This window comes from Carcharodon carcharias, chromosome 9 (assembly GCF_017639515.1).
Source record: "Carcharodon carcharias isolate sCarCar2 chromosome 9, sCarCar2.pri, whole genome shotgun sequence".
Lineage (NCBI taxonomy): Eukaryota > Metazoa > Chordata > Chondrichthyes > Lamniformes > Lamnidae > Carcharodon > Carcharodon carcharias.
This window is the reverse complement of record NC_054475.1, coordinates 34,584,083-34,608,520: the sequence shown is the minus strand read 5'-3', so window position 1 is coordinate 34,608,520 and position 24,438 is coordinate 34,584,083. Positions and strand designations below refer to the sequence as shown.

The 24,438-nt window shown below is 41.4% G+C and overlaps 1 protein-coding gene across 1 annotated transcript in view; it reads right to left on the bottom strand.

Annotated features, from left to right (window-relative positions):
- grm4 (glutamate receptor, metabotropic 4) overlaps nt 1–24,438 on the bottom strand; it is a 1,385,277-nt gene that overhangs the window by 1,233,894 nt on the left and 126,945 nt on the right. Inside the window, exon 2 of the mRNA XM_041196119.1 lies at nt 4,658–5,114. Within this exon, the coding sequence (XP_041052053.1) occupies nt 4,658–5,114 (457 nt within the window). The remainder of the gene's footprint in view (nt 1–4,657; nt 5,115–24,438) is intronic.

Genomic DNA, 24,438 nt, shown 5'->3' with positions numbered 1-24,438 from the left:
TTTTCGTGGGTTGTGTGCATTGCTGGCTAGGCCAGCATTTATTTCCCATCCCTAATTGCCCTTGAGAAGGTGGTGGTGAGCTACCTCCTTGAACCACTGCAGGCTGTGTGATGTAAGTACACCCATAGTGTGGTTTGGAAGGGAGACCCAGGATTATGACCCAGCAACAGTAAAGGAATGGTGATACAGTTCCACATCAGGATTTTGTGTGGCTTGGAGGGAGACATGGTGGTGTTCCCATGCATCTGCCGCCTTTGTCCTTCCAGGTGGTAGAAGTTGCAAGTTTGGAAGGTGCTGTTGAAGGAGCCTTGATGAGTTCCTGCAGTGCATTTTGTATATGGTACACGCTGCTGCCACTGTGCATCAGTGGTGGAAGGAATGAATGTTTGTGGATGGGGTGCCAATCAAATGGGCTGCTTTATTCTGGATGATGTTGAGCTTCTTGAGTGCTGTTTGAGCTGCACTTATCCAGGCAAGTGTAGAGTACTCCATCACACTCCCAACTTGAGCCCTATAAGTGGTGGACAGGCTTTGGGGAGTCAGGTGGCAAATTACTCACCACAGAATTTCCAGACTCTGACCTGCTCTTGTAGCCACAATATTTATATGGCTGGTCCAGTTCAGTTTCTGGTCAATGGTAACTCCCAGGATGTTAGTGGGGATTTAGAAATGGTAATGTCATTGAATATCAAAGGGAGATGGCTGGATTCTCTCTTGTTGGAGATAGTCATTGCCTGGTACTTCTGCGGCACTTTGTGTTGAATGCAAGATCAAAAGCTTCAACAACATGTCCTTCTTTTCAGCAATACTCAAGATGAGAGTTCAATGGTCTACAGGATTGAATATGCTGAATCAAATTAAAATGCAGACAAAAATTAATTGGATAAAGGATTACATTTGGTCTGATTCATCAGGAACAGCTCTGCTTGTTCCCGTTTGATCCGATGTATGTCTCAAATCACTCCTCTTTCTTTCTGCCTCAGTTGGTAGTTTTGTTGATGTCTTTTTCACGTGGTACATCATAGAAGCATGATACATTCATGAGCAGAATAAAAAGAAATCATATTTGCTACATGATAAACCATTGCGCCTGTTCATGAAATTTTCAGATGTGGTTTGCACTTATCAGGTGGAATCTTGTGCACTCCCCCGTGATGAGTTTGGCGATGGAGGAGCGCTTAGTTAGGTGGGATAATGGTGAGTGGGGACCCCATCACCTTCCCACTGCTTCCCAGATTAGGTCCTTGGCAGGAAGCGTTGCACTTCCACCGTGTTAAATCGGATAGATTTCTAACAGATCTAGCAACTCAAGACTGGGCAACCATGAGGCACTGTGGGCAACCACCAGAAGCAGAATTGTACTCAACCACAATCTGTAACCTCATGGCCTGGCGTATCCCCCAATCTACCATTATCACCAAGCCGGGGGATAAACCCTGGCTCAATGAAAAGTGCATGAGGGCATGCCAGGAGCAGCAACAGACATACCTAAAAAAAGAGGTGTCAGTCGGGTGAAGCCATAACACAGGACTACTTGCATACCAAACAGCATAAGTAGCAGGAGACAGACAGAGCTAAGCAATTTTACAACGAATAGATCAGATCAAAGCTCTGTCACCTGCCAGTCGTGAATGGTGGTGGGCAATTAAACAACTCACTGGAGGAGGAGGCTCCACAAAAATCCCCATCCTCAAAGATGGGGGAGCCCAGCATGTCAGTGCCAAAGATAAAGTTGAAGCATTTGCAACAATCTTCAGCCAGAAATGTCGAGCGGTTGGTCCTTCTCGGCCCCCTCCAGAGGTCCGCAGCATCACAGATGCCAGTCTTCAACCAATTCAATTCACTCCACATGATATCAAGAAATGGCTGAAGGCACTGGGCACTGCAATGGCTATGGGCGCTGACAATATTCTGGCAATAGCGCTGAACACATGTGCTCCGGAACATGCCCACACCCCTAGCCAAGCTGTTCCAGTACAGATACAACACTGGCATCTACTCACTTAAGTGGAAAATTGCGCTGGTATGTCCTGTACACAAAAAGCAGGACAAATCCAACCCTTGCCAATTACTGTCCCATTAGTCTACTCTCGATCATGTACATCATGTGATGGAAGGGGTCATCAACAGTGCTATCAAACAGCACTTGTTTAACAATAACCTGCTCATTGACGCTTAGTTTGGGTTCCACCAGGGCCACTCAACTCCTGACCTCATTACAGCCTTGGTTCATTCATGGACAAAAGAGCTGAACTCCAGAGGTGTGGTGAGAGTGACTGCCCTTGACATCAAGGCCGCATTTGACCGAGTGTCGCATCAAGGGGCACTAACAAATCTGAGTCAATGAGAATAAGGGAGAAAATGCTCCACTAGTTGGAGTCATACCTAGCACAAAGGAAGATGGTTGTGGTTGTTGTCAATCATCTCAGTTCCAGGACATCACTGCAGGAGTTCCTCATGGTAATGTCCTAGGCCCAACCATCTTCAGCTGCTTCATCAATGAACTTCCTTTCAAGATAAGGACAGGAGTGGGGGTGTTTACAAATGATTGCACAATGTTCAGTACCATTCTCAACTCCTCAGACACTGGAGTAGTCTATGCCCAAATGCAGCAAGGCCTGGACAATTTCTAGCTTGGGCTGACAAGTGGCAATCAACATTCGCGCCATACAAGTGCTTGACGATGACCACCTCCAACAGGAGAATCTAAACATCACCCCTTGACATTCAATGGCATTAGCTTCGCTGAATCCCCCACTATCAACATCCTGGGAGTTACCATTGAACAGAAACTGAACTGGACTAGCCATATAAATACTGTGACTACAAGAGCAAGTCAGAGGCTAGGAATCCTGCGGTGAATAACTCACCTCCTGACTCCCCCAAGTCTGCCCACAATCTACAGGCACAAGTCAGGAGCGTAATGGAATCCTCTCCCCTTGCCTAGATGAGTGCAGCTCTAACAACACCCAAGAAGCTTGACACCATCCAGGACAAAGCAGCCCACTCCAATGGCACCCCATTCACAAACATTCACTCCCTCCACCACCCACGAACAGTAGCAGCAGTGTGTACCATCGACAAGACACACCGCAGAAACTTACCAAGGTTCCTTAGACAGCACCTTCCAAACTCACGACCACTACCATCTAGAAGGACAAAAGCAGCAGACACATGGGAAATGTAGGCATTAACTAAACATTACCATTTTTCTTTAGCTGTAGCATTACTATTATTGAGATTATCTTGGATAATTTGTGAGCTTAAAGTTTGGAATTGTATTTTTTAAACTGTATTTTTAGTCAAATTAGGTGAATGAAAGTTGGTTTGTCATGCTGACCACCATCGAACTGAATGGCCATGAACAGCAACAGCTCCAGGTTTCCAATCTTTTCTTTTGGATGACTTTCATCAAATTTTTCAGAGAAATTGCAGCAATCCCCTGCTAAATCCGGTTTTGTATCTAATCCCGGATTAAGCAACAAGCTGTTGGAACCACACCTCCCTCCTTACTTTCTGACAAAGACCTGAGTCAATCAATTGTCTCTATGGTTTATACCTTAAGCTTTGCTCCCTTTATATAATTCAATGCTTAAAGCTTGACATATCCCTTTCTTTGCAGGAATCTAGGTAGTACTGCATTAAAAGACACAAACGTTTTTTCTACTATTGAAGGGAAGATATGTTATATTAGTGTTGTTGGTACCAAACTAATATTAATAAATATCAGACAGACAGGAAGTATTATTTCACCTATATTTAAAAGATAAACCCCACTTTCAACATTTTGGAACAAAATTGTTTCCTTTACTATTATATACAATATAACACAGTACAATATACACTCCAATATGTGAAACAATAGGATCTTCCCAAAATTCTGTCACCTCTTAATTTCATCCATCAGAGAGAAGACATACAAGTGCTGAGGTCAAATTAATGATCTCTCAATAGTCTTACAAAACTAGCTGAAGTTTTGTTTTTGGAGACTTCTAAGTGGCAAAGACATTGTGCAACTCCAGTCTGCTTCCATTTGACTTGGTTCCATTTGAAACAAATGCCACTTGTGACAATATATTGTTGGTTCCACTTCTGATCATTAGACAGTCGGTGTTTTTGACTTGGTAATTGGTGGTTGGGACTGATTTTGTTGACAATGCGAAATTTCGCACAAGTTCAGCATAACTTAAAGACTCAGTGCAATGAATGGACCAATGAATCTGCCTCAAATATCCTTTAATTACTGAGATTCAATAACACAAAACCTGCACACAAGTTAACCTTTGGAGTTGTCAGTCAACCAAATGGATGTGAGAGCCAAATTGTCTATTCTCACATCAACTCATGCCATTAGTTCCACCCAAGTTTGGCAGCTCCAACATGAAAATTAGAGCAAAATGTTAATTACTATAGCTCAAAGGCAGTAGAAGCTGTTTATTTTAAGGTATGAATATTTTTGGAAATTCCTCATATTAAAACTATGCAATCTTGTACCATTCATATGAATGACACATAAATAAAAGTCCTGATAGTTTAATGTCAAATGATTATTTTCTGCAATAAATCTAAAGTTGATCCGCCACTTGCAAAAAGAGAAACCACAGCTCCAAGTTAAAGTAATCCAATTAATCTTATTACTTCAATATGGAAAGCTTACCTTAAAGAGACGTAATATGTTGGCAACCATTATGGATACAGAACTTGCTGAAGCACCTATAACTGCCACCACTCGTTCTGGCTTGGTAATGATTGGTGGTCCTCCACTCATGCACTTCACATCAGTGCTGTCTTTCTCAATCAAAGCTTGCACAAATGTCAGCGATTGCTCCAAGGCATGGGTGTCTCTGGAACAGGTATCTAGGATCCGAGCTCCCAATGTGATATTGGGAAGAAGTTCTTGATCATTGTTGATCCTGTCTAAGGCAAATAGCATTGCTTCCAACCTGTGTATTCCTTTCTCTTTTTTCAGTTCTCCACAGTTAGCACCAGATCCACCCCGAGAATGCACAGGAAAAAGTCCCCCCAGAGCAATGTCCCCATCAATTCTTATGGAATTCACATGGGGACGTGAAGTTGCCTTAGGCTTTCCAATAACTGGATCAAGCCAGTGAAAACTAGACAGAAACAAAAGTAAAGACAAATGTTCAGACCAAAAATAGAGGTTTCTTTTACATGCCATTTCCTACTAAATAATCATTTCTGACATAATACTGCCAGAAAAATACTGTCTTGAAGTTACTGTGTTGTTAGGTGGTGGCTATGCAATTATCTGGGAACCTCTTGGAAAGCACAAAAAAGGCAGCAATCTCCCATAAAGCATGTCAAATAACATCTGTGTAGTTGAAGTATGTTTACTTATTTCTTGCCACATATTTTATAAAGCTGTATGCATTGCTGAGGTTTGTGGTTTCCTTTTGTAAATGTTTAACTTAACAAATGTCTTCGCAGTGTTTATTGTAGTTCTTTTAGTTTCTTGTTGTATTCCTGTTTTGCATCAGTCAGTAGAAATTCTCCTGAGATATAAGATCTAGCTATTTCTGTCTCGAACAAAGATTATTAGCCCTTTTCTTGCCACTGAAATAGATCCAAAAGAGCCAGGAATAGGAGGTGTTGTCATCAATTATCAGATTCAAAAAATTAACATGATGCACTGTATTCCTGAGAAAGAAAAAGAGAAAAATAAAAGTCAAGAATCTTATTAAGTATAATTTCAACAACACAGACACTGTTTTCCATTGTTACATAAAATTATGAACTTACTTCGTGGTACCTCTTGTATAGTTCCATGTATAATATTTTAACTCAATTATGTTATATATCTTGAGTGCCGAGAGACTAGGTTAACCACTTTGACTGTCAAAAGCATAAAAAATGGAAATTACAAGACTTGCATTATTATAGTGCCTTTCACTGCCTCAGAATGCCCCATGGTGTTTAGAGCCAATTAAGTACTTTTGATATGAAGTCATTTTGGAGGCATCAATGAATTTATTTTTAAATTTCTTCACTGCACAGGGGTAACGCACATGCTTTAAACATATTATCATACAGAATAATATGCTGCTCAAGATCAAAAAATTGTGATGCTTCACTATGTTAATACTTTCACATTTCGCTTATATTAGGGGACTAGAAATATAGAACTGGATTTTACAGGACAGGTGAGAAGGGGACAGGCGCGAGTTGACAGTGAATTATCAAAGTTCATTGCCATCACTCCCCTGAAACTGACCACAGCTTTGGGATGCCAGGCATGCAATAATTAGCATGGAAATCCTGAGGTTACTCTCCATGTCTCGTGGTCCTGTAACAGACTACGCTGTGACCCACCTCTCTCACACCAAAACTAGCTGCCCACCAACTGCTACCTCCTCACCACTCCACACGCACACAGCCAGCAATCACTGAAATGAGCATAAACAAAATCAGCTTTTAGCCCCGCTTTGGAGTTTGGAACCTCTTGATAAATTTAAATTACCTTTCAGGGCCATTTCTGTTGTTCATTAAATATTATTAATCACATAGTCATAAAAACCCATTTACACCTGAATAAACAAGGTGTAACTTTTTTGAGTGCTATTAAGTAATTAATTAGTGGAATTTTAAGCCAATAAAGTAAATATTTTTCAGAGTATTTATCTGCTACCTTCAACCCATGGAAAAGTTCCAATATTTAATATATCCATATAAATTTTTAAAGTGATTTTATTTTCATGTTTTCTTTGCAGTTTTCAGTTTTGTGAAAATCCTTTAATGTGATTGGCTGCTTGGCAGCCTGATGCCATCCAATCTATGAATGCTCAGTAATAACACTGCAACCGTATCACTGCAGGCCATTAGAGGTGAAATTCTCGATGGAGAGAAAGAGTACCTGGAATGGTGGAATAATATACTATAGAATAATATTGTTATATCAGTACGTCCTGATACTCTTTAAAAAAAATTTGAAAATGTCAACTTGTTATGGTAACAGCCAATGTTAATATACCACCTGCCAGACTCCCAGAGAAAGATAAATGTGAGCTGCAAGCTAGTGTGGAGATTGACCACCACAGTTAGGTGTTAGGTTGTGCATTATTGTCCCATGCAAAGGAGTGGTACTCATCTTATTATTCACTCCAGTACTTACTCCCCACTATTTGTTGGATCAATTCAATATTTTGGCAACTAAGTTGCCATATTCTGCTGAACTTAGTTAATCATGTCTTTTCTAGGTTTATTACACACTCAAGAAACAGGACTGCCAAAAGCACACAGAAACAAAATTTACAAAAATATACTTCAACAGAATTCGTGAGCTGCCAAAGTCAAGTGTATAATAGCTAATTCAATACTCAAGTTCGACTAACCAGTGTCACAATTAAAATGCAACCATTATAGGTCATATCGTGATCACGAGATCCTGACATGTAACCAGCATTCCTTTAATCCATTGTGTGTGGCACTAGTGGATAGTTTGCAGTAAAGTAGCATGATTATAAATGATAAGCCTTGCAATCAGACATTTACAATTAGAAATAACAAGTGGTAATTACATTAACGGTAATTAGATGAGCTTGATTTTCATCAGCTAATCATCCTCTTTGTTCCAAGACTTAGCTGATATGCACTTTTGTTTTGGAATGAAATTGTTCTTGGTAGAAATTGTAAACCGCTCTCCCGACTTATTTCCTGCTCCTAATTTACACCTCTCCTGATTCTTCCTGAAGTAGAGTTCCATGGCAGTAGTAGCTTTCCAATACTGTCCCAAGAGACCCTCTTCAAGGGTAATCCTGTTTGCAGGCTGTTTGACTGAGGAGTATCATGACAGACTAGGATTACAGTTCTAATAATCGGTGGTGACGTTACACCTGTTCATGAAGGTTATGATTAAAAGAAAAATTATGCTAATAGGTACCCAAAGACAAGATTAAACAATCACAAAGACATGTTGGTTAATTTCAGGATCCTGTCAGAAATGAGGAAAGAAATAGCAGGGATTCTGGCAATTTTTCTGTAGCAAGAAAAAACTTGCCAATGGACTAGCAGGAGGAAAATACAATTTCCTCTTCAAAAAAGAAATCTGGAATGAAACAGAAAATGTAGGCTTATCTTGCTTTCTTTTAATCCCATCAGGAAGTGACTCTCACAGGGGACACATTGCAGACATACCGTATCATTGGTGAATGAAAAATCACAGGCTGCATAGCTGCAACGTCCCATAATGCAGGCTGAGCAGCACAGTTGTCACGACAATTTCAGGTTTCAATTTCAATGCCCTGTGCATGTTATTCCTCAATGGATGTGAAGGAGGACAGAATCAGCCCTTGTAAGCCAGTTATGGGACTAGCAGAATCCCCATCAAATGTCAGGGTCCCTCTTTTTAAATGCTACAGCCAATTAGTATTAGTCTTCATGTCACACTCGTTGATGGTTTAATAGTGTTCCATTTATTCTACAAGTTGGACTTTAACTTTCTACTGGAACATGATACAGCCCTATTGACCCTACTTGGTTATCAGTGTGTTCTCATTCTAGTTACTCCCTAGGACACATACACAACTAGTGCAGACCTCTCTGTGAGGTGTTTCCCTCTGGAAAGTTTTCTTATGCAGGCTGAGTAGCACAGTTGTCTAGACAATTTCAGATTTGGCTTCCAACATCCTCACTTTTCTGAATGAAATGGGTGCCATGGGGGGATATGTTACACTGCAACTTTTGCATGTGTTTTAATGTTTTTTGTCTACAGTTAGCTCATGCTACCCACATAAATGTTGAATGAATACAAAAAGTAGTCTATGATGTCAATATAACTAAAACAGAAGCAAAGTCAGTCTTACTTGGTAAAATATCAGCATGTTTAATATGAGTTGAAATTATTTAGCACTATGAAAAACATGAATTAATTAAAAACAGTAAACATGGATTTGTAGAAGGGAAGTTGTCTTTAATCAATCTTTGAATTCTTTAAGAATATCACAAAGGATAGATAAGGGAAGAATTATAGATATGACTTAAATGGATTTTCCAAAGTACTTGGTAAGTAACCATGCAGGAAATTATGAAAAAATGACATAGAATTAAGGGGATTGTGATCAACAAAGGATTATGAAGGGCATGGACAGGGTGGCTAGGGAGCAGCTGTTCCCCTTAGTTGAAGGTTCAGTCACAAGGGGACACAAGTTCAAGGTGAGGGGCAGGAGATTTAGGGGGGATGTGAGGAAAAAAACTTTTTTACCCAGAAGGTGGTGACGGTCTGGAATGCGCTGCCTGGGAGGGTGGTGGAGGCGAGTTGCCTCACAGCTTTTATAAAGTACCTGGATGAGCACTTGGCACATCATAACATTCAAGGCTATGGGCCAAGTGCTGGTAAATGGGATTAGGTGGGTAGGTCAGGTGTGTCGGTGCAGACTCGATGGGCCAAAGGGCCTGTTCTGCACTGTGTGACTCTGTGATTCTGTGAAAGGATTGGAGTGAATAAAGGTTTCTCAGACTGGTAATATGTGATGTTGGGGCCAGTCTTACGTTTACCACGTAAATAAATGATCCAGACCTTGAAATGGAGATGTTGAACTTGTATAAGAACTTAATTAGGCCAAAAATAGAGTCATGTGTACATTATAAGAAGTGTATAAAATTGATGAAAGAATGCAGGTTGATTCGCTAGGATATTTCTGAAGAGAAACCGGAGAAACTGGGGCTTTTTCCACTGGTGCCAAGTAGGTTAAGGAATAACCTACCAGTAGAGTTCAAGATTATTAGGGCTATGATCAAGTAAATAGTGATAAATTGTTTCAATCAGACACAGTAACATGAAGGCTCAATTTTAAGTTAACAAAAATAATTAGACAGGAATTTGGAAAAAAAATCTTTATGAACACAGCAACATAGGAACAAGACTCAGCTACTTAGTCCTTGAGCTTGTTCCACCATTCAATGGGCTGAATAATATGGGGTTGTGGACAGCTCCCTCCCCGGAAGCAAAGTCAGCATGGAGCCAACCTGCTCCATGCCAGTCCACCACGCAGCCATACAGTGCTGCAGGCGGGCTTAGCAAGGGCCAAGTGGGCTTCTGTCCCTCACTGGGGAGGAAGTGCCGCACTCTGGAGTTGCCAGCCTATTGGATTGGCCGGCAGCTCCATCAGTCCCAGTGGCGCCAAGTGTGCGTTAGTGGACGCTGCTGGAACTGCAAGAGGAGGACTAAGAAGGTCCGGGGATCCACAGAACCGTACCTCCCCTATGGCACCCATTTCACCCATGGAACCAGTAAGTTCAGGGTCTTGGGCAGGGAGGGTTCTGGCAGGCAAGGGAGACGAGCAGGTGGTGGGAAGTTTGTTTCAAGGCTGTGGGCGGTTAGGAAGAAAGGGAGGCTTTCCACCTTAAGTGGGCAGCCTCCTGATCCGCAAAGGGCACCCCTCGAAGATCGAACCCCCTTCTTTCCTGCACTTTGATGAATGTAGTTAAAAAGTCAGGTTGCCCATTCTCACCCGACTGCCCACGCCAAATGTTTTATGGTGTGGGCAGTGTATTATCAGGGTCAATTGCCTTGATAACAAGCCAGCCTAACTGACCCTTGATTACCTATTTAAATATGGCAGGCAGGCTGCTGATTTTGCGCCCACCCTGTGTTATGGGAGTGAGCTTGGGGGTGGGTTGAAGGTGGTGAGATGGGCACCCACTCTATATTACGTGCCACCACCCCCCCCCACCAGAAACACACCCAGCGGCCCAATGAGTTACCCGTTGATCTGCAGTCTAACTCCATCTATCCACTTTTGCCCCATCCTGAATACAAAGTTGGTTAGAACATTACATTCTCTGTTATAAATTGTTTTTGAAGTAGAGTCATCATTCTTTTAAAAAGAAATTAAGTAGCTGCTTGATAAAGAGCAATATTATAGAGTATAGGTGCTAGCTTTTCTGAGCTGTTTTACATCAAAGTATAAACTTATGGGTGGTGGAAATAGCCTGTTGATTCACCAACAACCACTTGGTGCTACTGCCACCACTCCTTAACAGTGCTATCCCAAATTCAAAATCCTAAGTGAGCTACCTGTGGCCTTGGTACCAGAAGATCAAGGTGCAAAGAGAGAAAATTATTCTATGGTTTCAATGATGAGAGATTACCCAAAATTACTTGTTGGATTGACCAGGATATCTCCATCAATGCCATCAAAGATTTTTACTCATCATCCCAAAAGAAAGCTCACTGAACGATGCAGGAGCAGATTCCTTTCCAAGCCAGTTTTATACCTCTTCTGAAATCAATCAATCTAAACAAAATGTATAAACACAAGTCACAACTTTCAAGTAGTGTTCAAAATGGGAGTGAAGTTGATTAACAGGTCACTCTGCCAGCCTAATTGTTTGTTTGTAACAGCAAGGGGCAAAAGTCATTTTGAAGCCTGGGCCTCAATAGAATCCCACAAGCCAGTCAGTTCTAGGAGGGCAGAAAATCTGTTGAATTCCATGCTGAGCCAGCTTGCTGGTTGGGGCCTAGTGGAGAGGCCTCAAGTGGGCCAGCAGCAGGCTGGAGTTTTTTTTTACTTAGGGTCTTAAGGAGCCACCAGATAGGTCACTGAACACAGTGCACACTTCCTCCATTTGTATCTGAAATTGCAACGGTGCTCTTGCAAATTGGGATCTTACATTGATTGTATGTTCAAGCAGCCTTCCACTTGTTCTGGGTGAGTGGGTTTCTTCCCCTCCAAAAGTTGCATCAATAAAGTCAGGTCTAGAGAATCATTGGGGTAGCTGAGGTAGCACCCACCCCACACTCTCCAACCCTTCACCCCATCCACCCCACCTCTCGGCATGAGTTGCAATTGCTGGCCAGAAGTTCTAAATCATCCCCACTTTGTTGGATTTCAGTTTGGCCCATTGATCAAATTTATTCCTTTGCAACAATGCCACACTAGCCTGAGAGCATCACTACACATTTCTGACTAAAGTTTATCAATAATAACAATGTCAAGCTCTTTTAGTCATGCTTAAATGCGTTGTTAAGTTTGGGAAACAGGGTTTCTCCCTCAGAATTCCTCATAATTTAATGTAATCTCTTTTTACAGGTTGACACATTCCTGCTGCTGTTCTTAGACAATTATAACATTTTACAGCATAGAAGGAAACTATTCAGCCAATCATATGTGTACTAACTCTGAAAAAACAATCCACCTTGTCCCCTTCCCCTGCACTTTCTTCATAGCCACTAAGTTTTGCTAATTACCAAACTGGTATATCTGTCCCCCAATTACTTGCTAGCTGTCAAGCCTTTTTCTCATATGTGCCACTCTTTCTACATGTTTTTATTCAGATTCTTGATTCATTTTTGTGCTAATGGCAACATACTCAGTCACATTTATCCTGCGCTTTTGTATACTTGGATGCATTTTTTCCCTATGGTTTCATTTTTCCTGCCATAGTTTTGGACATAAATCAAGCCTTTCATCCACAATTTAGCACATTTGCCTGTGGTTAAATGTTGAATCCCTTCTCTCTCAAGTTAAGTTACTGAATGTTCCTATCCTGTAGCTTTAAACTGATTAGTCAGTCATCTTTGAAGAAATACCTGCAGGACAAAAGTCAGGTGGACTCAAACTGCCATGACTTTATGAAACTAAGAAAACAATGGAATTTTAAAATACACTGCAGTGTTTTACTAATATGAGGCAATATTTATCTTACACAACCTCAGCAATAAGGCTAGTACAAAATCTTTATTCTGTATATTACTATAAAACCACATTGCTTACACACAGGACAGAGAATAAAAGGCTTAAACAATTACTTTCAACAGTAGTGTTATTCCACAATTTGCAATTGTAGCTTTTGCACCATACACACCATAAAAGGATACGCTATGCAGATTGTAAACTTAAAAGTAAAATCATGATTTTTTTTAACTTCCACTTTGAAAACAATAATTAAAATTGGAAGGGTTTGTTTGTTTCCATCAACATTACATTCTTTAGATACTTGAGATATTCATCATTATGTCTTCAGTTTGACAAAGCCCACAAGCAGTGGATAGTCAATTAAGATCCTTAGAAAGGGACTATTCAGGGCACTGGGAAAATGACAGCTGGAATTTTCTATTGGCAGTCGGGCTCCTACTGATGCCGAATCTCGTCCAATATGAGGCAGACTAAAAATTTGTAACCTTCTCCCAATGCCCGTATACTGGCCACGCCTGTTAAATTTACCACAGCTGCTGCTTCAGGCTACCTTATGGGGGGTTTCCCCTGATCTGGCAGCTGTAGCCAGTATAGATTTTATCTTTACTAAAAAGTCTTCAGAGGGCACCTTGAAGCACCCACTCTCTCTCACTCTCTCTCTCTCTCTTACCTACATTAGCAGCTCCCACCTTTGAAAGTGGCGCTGCCGACCTGTCTGTGCTGGACGACCTCATATTAACCCACAGCCCCCTCCCCCACTATCCTCAAGAACCCATCCACAGTCATTAATTGGTTGGCAAACATGCACTCTGACCACTGATTGGCCAGCTGCTCAAACGTCACATTGAGCCTCAGGCACTGAGACAATGTAGGGTCCGGACCTGGAAATTAACCTGAAGTCCGGGCCCTGACCCCAAAACAAAAACCAACCTTAGAAAAGCATACATGACTAATATTTTCTATCCATTGAACATACCATCCTATGGCCTTTTTGAGTGAATGTTTGACAAACTAGGATCAACTTTATGCAGTGGGAGCATGCCGTTTAGAAACACTGTCTGCATTCCATGTCGAAATTTTTCCTGATAAGTTCATAGATCCAGAATTTATAATGGGAACTGGCCAAGTAAACTTGTCACACTGAAATTACAGTCTCTTCAGCTAGAGCTGTTGCAAGGCCACATGTTGGGAGGGTTTCATTACAGTGTGACAGATCTACATAGGCCATTTCCATTATAAATGTAGAGATAAGAATTTATAATGGAACTATATAATGATGTAAAAATGTGGACACAACATCTGAGGGCCCACAATGGGCCGAACATCAATTCAGACAAGCACCATGAAACATAGTGGCAGAAGATGGAAGTTTGGAAACGGAAATTAAGCAACAGATTATCTCTCTTAGAGTAATTGGAAAATGTGCAGTGGACTGTTATGTGACAGAAAAATATCACTGAAACCAAAAGGAGGAATCTACAAGACAGTTGCGAGACTGGCCTTATATTCTAGTGCAGAAATTTGGGCAATGTCAGGAAGATAGGAATGATGATTAGATATTAATGAGATACAGATGCTGAGATGCTTAGTGGTCCGAAGACCTACCCTGAATAACATCATCTGAAAGCGTGTTCTTTTTATTAATTATTTACATTAACCCAGGAAAAATATCTGGGTGGATTGAGAAGAAAGGACACGATCTGGAACCAGTACATCAAGGGGTCAGTGAAGATTGTGGGAGCATCAAAGAAAGTACTTGAGAAGAGATTGAAGTGGTATGGTCATATGTTGTGGAGAGAGGATACATGTGGTCAGGTGAGTGATGGACATGTGACTGCCAGGAAGAAGGAGAAGAGGGGGCCTAAGACCAGATGGAAAGATGCAGTGGCGAAAGACTTCAACACACTTAAATACAGAATTGGAAGAGGAATAGGTGACTGACAGGAGGTCATGGAGAAGGGTGATCAATCAGCATTGTGGCAACTTCAAGGATGATGGGAGGAAGGAGGAGGAGGAGAGGAAGAAGAAGAAGAAGACTGGTTTCTGATAATGTCTGTCAAAAACAAATACATGAAACAGACAACAAAACAACTTAAATAACTTTTCCAGAGTACTGTTTAATTCTGAAGTTCCATATGAAAAAGAAAAGCATACTTCTATTATTTCCATGTTTATCAGTATATAGTTGTAACCAGTGCATTAGAGATTCAACAGATTGCATCCAATAAAATTTTCTCATTTTCAATCTCAAATCGCAATCTCAAATGCAGCAGCTGGAGGTGGTTGGGCCTAGGACACCACTTTACATCATTACATCACCCTGCATTCCTTCATATAGAAAAAACATCTATTTTACTATGCTGAGAATGCCTCTTAAATAATGGAAGGATTGCATTTTTCCCAACACCGGGCAATTAGATTAAATAATCTGATAATACCACTATTTTACAGCAGGATTACAAAACTGACAAGTCAGTTCAACATTTCTGTATGCAATGTTGCCATGCATCTGCTCCATGTGTTTGTATCAAGTTCCTTTTTCTATTATTTTAACAGAAACCTATCTCTTATAGATGGGTTTGTGCCTCCATTAAAATAATGAACTTGGGAATTTGATACATTCTAATGATTCTTATAATATCATACCCAGCCATTTTCAAGCCAATGTTTTTATCACGGTATAAAATTGTTTATCAACTTTCATACCTTTGGCCATTTCTTTCTACAGAATGCAATGCCTCCATGAACATTTGTTTCATTGTTGTATTAAGTACACAGAACTTTGGGTTTCATTAACATGCTCGTGCAAAGCTAGCGTCTGTATTCAATATTCAAGTAATGCTACATCACATTAATTGTTGGTAATCTCAAGGCTGTTGTTGAAATCTACAACTGGGCTCTATTTTTTTGATTAGTTTCCAGATCTAAAGCACTCTAATCATATAAAATCTTCACTGCTTTTGGCACTCAACACCTTGCAGTGTAAGTGGCCAAAGTGGGTAACTATTTGGAGCTCTTCAGGTAAGGATATTTTATAATAAATCTGAATATTAAATTGAACATTTTAAGTCACTTGATGGAAACTTGGAGAGTTAGATCAAGTTGTTTATTATATGGTGTAGCATTTTATTGGCTACATTAGTGAAAAAGACAATCTATCCTTCTAATAAATGTTGTTAAAATTATTTTCCATGTCTGGTGGGTAAAGTATTCAGAGAACAATTATAATTATTGTTGCTTCTTCTCTGGCAAATGGAATGGAATGATAAAAATCCTTCGCCTATTTCACCACAGCATCGATGTATTTATCCAGGGATTGTATATTCTGTGAGTGACAGTTCAATAAAAAAAGCTCTGTGGTAGTGGTGGTCGTCTAAGTGCATGAAAAGCAAACAATACCCCAAAAATGTGTTTTTTGTTGTACCTGCAAAATGCATGATGTGGGCACTAAATTGGATAACCCCCCCCCCCCCCCCCCCCCCCAAAAAACACCCATGGTCACAATACAGATAGCCGGTCAATTTCATACTGCCTGCCCATTTCCATGGTTTCTGTGTCAAATCAACACTAATCACACTGCTTAATGGCTAGACACATCGGCAGGGGGCCAATATCTCACTGCTTAAAGCCAGCCTGTGCCTCTTAAAAGGGAGATTGATTTTGGCTTGAACAGGTATCAGGTTGGAGAATGTGGGAAAGAGTAAGGAAATGGCACAACATGGGAGACTGTAAGGTATTCAAACGCTGGAGTTATAGGTAGAGGAGGTGGAAAGGAGCAGAGATGTCTTGCATCCACAAAGAGCTAGGAGATCCTCAGGTACATGTTCAAAAGGCAGCTGGGGTGGCAAATAACTGTGAAGGTCAGTGCCAGAATCCAGACACTGTTGACTTCAATGCAGTGGAGCAAGAAATTCAATAGCCTCACACATGTGATCAAACTCAGTGAATGCATCTTCAAATGGCATATCCGACCAACTGCACCAATAGCCTCAGCCATTGCTCAAATCACTGCACCTCCATTACTCACCTACCAACAACCTCTATTAATCAAGCCTCATACTTAACATTCATATACTTCAGATCCCCGTCAGATATTTAATATGACTGCATTACACATCTCGCAGCTTGTACAAACTGTTAGCTATTCAACCATGACAACCGCAACAGCAAAACAGATTGCACAGCACTCACTGAGAACAAGAACTAATCAGATGGGGACAAGGGCGCTTGCATGCCCTAACCCGCATGGTAAGAGGGCAATCACGGAAATGCCCATTGCAGAGGGGATGACCAGTGGTGGAGCTGAAACCATTAAAGATTACAGTATGGTCATACCTAATTCTCCCTCACATATTTCACCTCCCCCTTGATCGCAATCTCTCCTCTGATTTACAAGTTGCAACTCCTGTATGCATGCACCTTTCACTTTCTCCTCTTCCTTGTGCCGTTTTTCTGAGTTACCCAAGAGGTGCAAGCCGCAGACGATTAGCAAGAAGAGTGATGATGAAGACACAGTGCCATAACTTGATTTGACAGTCACAGTCACTATTTCAGATATTTGACACTGTGCATATCTTAGAGGCTGATTAGTGGCAGGATCTCCCTGTGGTGAGACACTGAAAAATTAGGCTGCAAGCAAGACTGGGGATGAGGTGGGGTGGGGGGGTGGTGGGGGGGGAATGATAGGGCAAATGCCAGCTTTCCAGAGGGCGAGGTTACACAGGGGTTCTGCTGCAGAGGATTCAGATGACAGGGGTCTCAGAAAAAGAAATGGTGGGACAATATATCGAAGAACACTGGTGGGTATGCACAACAAAATGCTTGGTGCATCGGGAAACTTGCCAGAAAGCCTGCGGTCAATGTGAGGGAGGATGAAGGAGTCCAACACGAGCTTGGCAGAAAGCTTTGTGTAAAGCTTAGCGCTCATCCTTTCCATTGGGCAACTCCATCAACACACTGTGGAATCAACCATGATGCACAGTTTGATGCCCGATGTTGCAACTTCCATTGCAGCACAAACAGCGAGCATTTACCATCTGCATGTTGCAGCGGAAGCTCAGAATGAAGTTATGGAATGTTAGCTTGCTGCCATGTCAACTCAGACAGGTGCTATCATGGCTATGGATCGCAGTGCTCAAAGGCACTTGCAGAGCGTCACAGCACTCCAGCAATCTGTCCTGCAGCACATCATGAGGAATGCTGAGGTGCCACTACAAGGAATAGAAATAGCTCCAAGGATCACAAACCTACAGCTCTCTTTCAAGAAGACAGCATTCACCCTCCCAATCCTGCAACTCCACTGATGCCTTTGCTGTTGCGTCTCAGTCAGCAAGCCCATGGTGAGCTGGTGCAGTCCTCCGATGATAGCCCTTGGCACCCAGTAGCCACCTGTAGTTTGTTATGGTGGCTCAAATGTGGCTGGCACAGTAATGAAGGCATCATGACTGCTGCCAGGATACCAGGCACAGACCTGCATGATTCCCTGCCTATGGAATGGAATCCCTTTTGGTTCCATTTTAGGGCAGAGTTGACATGTGATGCCCAGAAAGCGATGTGATACAATCAGTGTGGCACCCTGCAATGTGGGCAAGCCTGGAATCCTGGCAAAGCCATTCCACATGGTGGTCTCTGACAAGAGAGAATGAAATGTAATTAGCTCTTATTGAACAAAGAGCCTTATTGACCTCTTATATACAACATTGGCCGGCAAACTGTGAGATATTACAAATATCTTCAGCTCCAATCTGGAAGGAACCAAGTGCATTAAAATTCATTACTATGGTAACCTTCAAAGTCACTGGCAATATCTTCCTTGCCCTGCTCTGAGATTGCTACTGTGGCTGCAGCAGGTGACAGATTTCAATGCGGATATCCTTAGTAAGGTGCAGATGTCTCACATGTTGTTTCGCACTGAGCTTCAAATAAAAGAACTGCTCCCTGAAGACCCTGGATGGATAAAGCTGCCTGCTGAAAGCCCTTCTCCCCCTCTTTTTCCTCCCTCTTCCAGCAGTTTGTCCTGCTGTGTGTGTGTTCTATTCATTCTCCAAGTCATGCTATATTCCAAGGGGACGCCTACTAATCCACCCATATCTGGGAGCAACTGATTTGTGCCAAAGCCTTGAAGTCAACAAAAAGTCCTCCAGCATCTGCCACCCCACTCCCTCTCAACTTCTGCAATTTGTAACAAATACAGAAAGCACCAAATACTTGTAAAATCAATGCAACGACCAGAAGATATCTGGTAATAAAATTAGGAGTTGATGATTCCTTTAAACAGCACCGGCAGTGTTTCCATCCTGCTACTTAATTACTTGTGCAAGGTTAAGGAAGAGTATTGACTGTAGTGTTGAACTCCAAAACTGCACTGACCATTGAAAGATATTTTGTGTGTAGTCAATGTGGGGAAGTCTTGAAAACATGAGCAGTCCAAATTAAACTTAATAGAAGGAGCAATTTTTCACTCAGATCAGACCTCCACATCAAAAAAAAATCACACTGCTGTGCTTCCATAGAACTCCAGAGATCTTCACTTGAAAACAAAGCCTCATTAAAGGAAACTGTGTGAGGAAGTTTGATCCACACACAGATACTTCTCCATTCACTGTGGCATTTAATTGCAGAATGCAGAAAGAACAAGCAATTTTCCCCTAGAGGGATGGTTCTTTTCATCTATAATAATTTAAAATGGATCTGAATTCCTCTGTCATGTTTTCCAGCCCATTAACCAGTCAGGTTTCAAGCTATCAAATCAAAGCATTATCAGTCCATTCACAAAAGGTGATGACAAACTGATGTCACTCCCAGTGTCAGTAGAACCTGTCACAAGTTATTGATCAGATTAACTGAAAATCTACAGGACAGTTCAACAGCTAAAGCAATCATTACCACTGTGTATAAAGTTTTGAGCTGCCTAGTATCAATCAGAAAGCAAATTGCAACCAAGTACACATTTTCAAGGCAGGACTCACTGTGCTTTGGAGGAGACCCAAGGCCATTCCATACCTTGTCAATTTAGACATTACATACAAATAGTTATCGGCCAGCAGCTGATGAGAACAATGGGGTGTTGTATTTTTTCATATCTCTGTGTTTATGCACTTCTGTGACATTCCTCACGTTGCAACCTGTCTCAGCTTCACCACTCGTCATGATGCATTTTGGGAGTAGAATAACGCACTTCAGAATAATAGTTAGATCAAGAAACCTAAGACTCCATTTAGATGCCCAGGCATCATTTGCAAGGCTTCAACGATGGAGTCAAGTATTCAAGAATGAAGAGAAATATTGCATGAGCTGGTGTTCCATCCCTAATTATCTTCAATGTGCTTTACAAATAGGATAAAGTGCATTATTTACCAAATAGGCTAGTGCCACCTAGTGGCACAATATTAAAAGTGCCCATATTATTTTAATAACTATTTGTTCCTTTCTTTAATGTAAGGGCCATCCCAGTGAGAAAAGACCAACTGACTAATCAACTTACCTCTTCCATAGACTTTGTATGATCCACTAAACTTGGACCACTATTCAAACTATTTCCCAGAGAAAATGTTCTGCATTTTCTCCTTGGCCTCCACATGTAAACTAAGATCACTCCAGAATATCTGCTTAATTTTGCAGCTTACATTACAATTTTACAAACTAAATTGTTGATCTTAACTAGTCTTTTCCCTAATACTACTTATTGATGTCATGTAGTCATTATGGAACAGAAGGAGGCCATTCAGCCCTTTATGTCGTGTAGAACAATCCCGCCAGCCCCATTCCCTTTAACTCAAGAATTGTCACATTTGCCATTGCATTTGTTTATCTCTAACTGTACTTTCCATACCTTTCTTGATTATTAAATATCATGGAATGAACATATGCACTAATGGATAAAGAAGCTTGTGCTTACTTGGGCATGTCAGATACTTCAAATAAGTGGTGTCAGGAGGATCTAAAGCAGCATGAGGCTTTCAAATGGAAGCAGCTCCATGCTTGACAAAGCATTCCATTCTTTATTGGATACTTATACAACTTGTTTTTTTCCTATGTTCACTGATGCAATGATAACAATTGCAGTCTATTACATGTATTTAACATTATGTAGGAAAAGTAATGTCTTCTTTGAGGTTGAGCTTGGAGTGGATGTTAATCTACCCTGAACTAGGGGGAGCAATAAATCTTGTTCACAGCCCACAATCCTGTTAACCCCCGAAGAAGAACACTCAAGGTTAAGGGAAATGTTAGACTATCCAGTTATTGATGTGGCCATGTGAGAAAAAGCAAGGATCTCAATTTTAACTCTCCCTGCCTGACAGAAACTGGGCCGGGAGTGGATAAAATATGGGCAACGTTTAACACCCAAATCCAATTGATTTGCTGCGGTATTTGATATTAATCTAATGTTTTTAGCAGACATGCAGGATACCCACTAGGAGGCAATGGAGTCCCGCTTTATATATGTAGATCAGGTCGCATGCATAAAGCTGGATATAGCGTTATCAAATTTTTAAGTAAAAATTTTCCCAACATTTAACTGCAAAGGGATGGTCCAGGCCCCAACATGCATCAGTCTAGCCCCAGGTTAAAATCAAGGTCAATATCTCAATGGAAAACTATGACTCAATGGAATGGTGTAATTCTACCAGTAATATAGTCTCCATGATTAAATATCATGGAAGGAACATATGCACAAATGGATAAAGAAATTTGTGCTTACTTGAGCATGTCAGATAATTCATAAGTATTTTATTTAAAAAAATTTCCATTTTGATACTGACCATTAGCCAATTCCACTGGACCATTAAAATGTAGACTAATTTCTTCCTGGTGTACAAAAGTTCGATCTACCTCTCGAAAGATTCTTCTATAGAATTACTAATATGCCAAGGAAAAGGGCCGTATCAGTATATCATGAGATCTGGTGTCAGGAGGATCTATAACAGTGTGAGGCTTTCAAATAGAAACGGTTCCATTCTTTACAAAGCTCTCCATCTACAGCAAAGTAGCTTTTCAAGAAGAAGGTATCCATAAGCTGATCCAGGAACAATGCAACCAGAGTCAGCCAGCAAAATCAAGGCTTGATAACAAACTAACTCTGTACTGTGCTGTGGCAGATTAAGTGATAGTTCAAAATGATCACTCGTACAGCATTGTACTCTGAAATGTTTGGAAAGACTACATAAAGAACACCGAGTGACCCTAAAGAATCCTGAGCAAAGCATGTGGTGAGCAGATTTGTCCAAGCGCTATGAATAATTTCAATTGTGCAGATGAGCATACAAACACAAAACTGAAGCAATGATTCCTTGTGTCAGGGCATCCTAGGTAGAAGGTTGAAACACCAGTTTAAATTGAGAAGCGACACATATTTCACGATACTGAACTATCTCTCAGGATATAGAAACCCAGAAGTTACTGTTGCCAATATTAGTAAATGGAAAGGCCTAGAAACCAGATTGTGCCTGAATACTAGCATCAGAGGGAGGGGTGGGGGCTGCATGCACCTTACTACCTGTTTGCAGTTAATTGTAATGAGACAGTTGTGTGGCTCTACTCATATTGCTTATTTGAGGTGGGGGTGTTGTTGGAAATTCAATGTCAACATCACCATTTAAATATGGCCTGCACTTAAAGTGAGGTGCAGTGCAGCTGCAGGCAGCAGGAAATGTTGGAAACTAGCAGGCAGTGTTCCAGAAAGGGCATCCAGATTCTATAGAGGCAATTGTGCAGGTGGTCAACAAGTGAAGGATAGTCTTAGTTCCGCCTACCACCCCTCACCTCACCATCGCCACCACCAAAACCTTGAAAGAAAGCTCACGATGCTTCCATGGAAGCTTAGATGATACCATCTTGGTTTTGCAGCCCAAATTGAAAGGGGCTTGCAGAACATCTCATCACTCCTGAACTCTGCTCGCACAGAATAGGAGGAGTGCTGAGGTGCCCAGTAGAGTGGCCTTAGCTCAATGGAAGAGGCTATTAATATCCTCTCTCATGATTGCAAAATTAGCAAATGCTCTGTTAATGCTTTTGTCAGTGCTACACGGCCATCTGAACCTAATTGCCCCAGTTCATCTAAAACCAGTGTAGGGCTCTTATTTTCAAATAATAATGAACTTTCTGAAAATATCTGGTGCACATCCTGGACGCCTACATGGGTGGCCAACCAAATACAGCTGTTCTGATTTAGGTGCGCAAGTACTGCCTGTCACATTGAACCCTTAGGCATCCATTTAATGTCTGAGAAACGTCTCTGCCACAATTCAACTTATAAGCCACTATGTTTTTATTGCAATCCTTTCTCCACTATTTTAACAAAAATATTAATCATCCATTTTAACACCCCCACTAAAATAGGGGACAAAGGATTATTATATAGCACCTGTTAAGCGTGGGCCTGCTAACATCACTGACAAATAATTAGTTTGTATTGAGTGCCTAAGCCAATGTCAGTAGATGAGAAGGGTAATGATAAAAAGTTAGATATATGTAATAGCACTGTGATAGTGGAGGAAATAACTATTGCATTACAAGACTGAATCCTCTGGATTTGAGTCCCATGGGTTAAATTGGTAGTCTCTGAAAATGGTTGCTGAATGGCAATGCATGATTTATCTGCATCTTTTGATTGCAGTGTCGCCTGCCCTCCCATGTTATATCCAGTGCTAACTTCAGGTATTCAAAGCTGCTGCCTGTGTCCTTACTTGCGCCAAGTTCTGTTTATGACCCCTGTGCATGCTGACCTACACCGACTCCCAGTCACGCAACCTTTCAATTTGAAAAAACTCATCCTTATGAGTTCCCCCATGATCTCCTCCCTTCCTCTTTGTAATCTCTAAATCCACAGCCCACCGAGATATCCGTGCATCCAATTCCAGCCTCTGGAGTGTCCTCAATTTTAGTTGCTCTACCATTGGTTGCCGTGGCTTCAGCTGTCTAAGTCCTAAGTTCTGGGATTCCTTCCCTAAAGCTCTCTGCCTTATTATGTCTTTTTCCTCTTTTAAGACACTCCTTAAAACTTGCCTCTTTGACTAAGATTTAGACTACTGGCCCTAAGTGCCTCAGGACATTCTTAGTACATTAAAAGCGCAATATAAATATGTTGTTGTTGTTGATCATTGTTGCAGGCAGCAAACCAACTTCACCCTACCTGCTTATTTGAATGATCTTGCTGTCCGGACAGCACTAACTGCACTGTTCATTGGCTATATGCATCAGCAGGAGGCCAATAGCATGAGTGGCTACCACCATTGCTTAAAACGAAACTGCGCTCCTGAAAGTAGAGCTGTATTGGGCTGGTCAGGCAGTGGAGAGAATGATAGTGGGAGACACACCATCACTTGATTTCACGCTTGCAGCCAGCAGCTTAGATACACTGCACATATCTAGAGGGATAGGTTGGAGATGGGATCTGGACCTGATGAGACACTGGCAATGAATGACAGCAGCCAGAGCAATTGGCAAGAATTGCACAGGTGCCAGTTAATTGAAGGACAAGGCTGCATCAGAGGACTCTGGGATTTCAATGGGAAAGCCTACAGGGGAACACTGATGGCTATGCACCACAATATGCTTGTTGCATTGGGGAGCCTACTAGAAAGACCACAGTCATGTCAAAGGGCACGGAGGAGTCCAGCACCAACTTGGCATAGGACTTTGCACAGAACTTGAAAACCACCCTTTCCAGGAGGGAGTGAAGGCCACTCCGTTCGGCCACTTGTGCACCTGATCATGATGCAACAGCAATAGCTGATGTCTCAGCTTCCATTACAGCATAAGCAGCAGCCACCCAATATGTGAG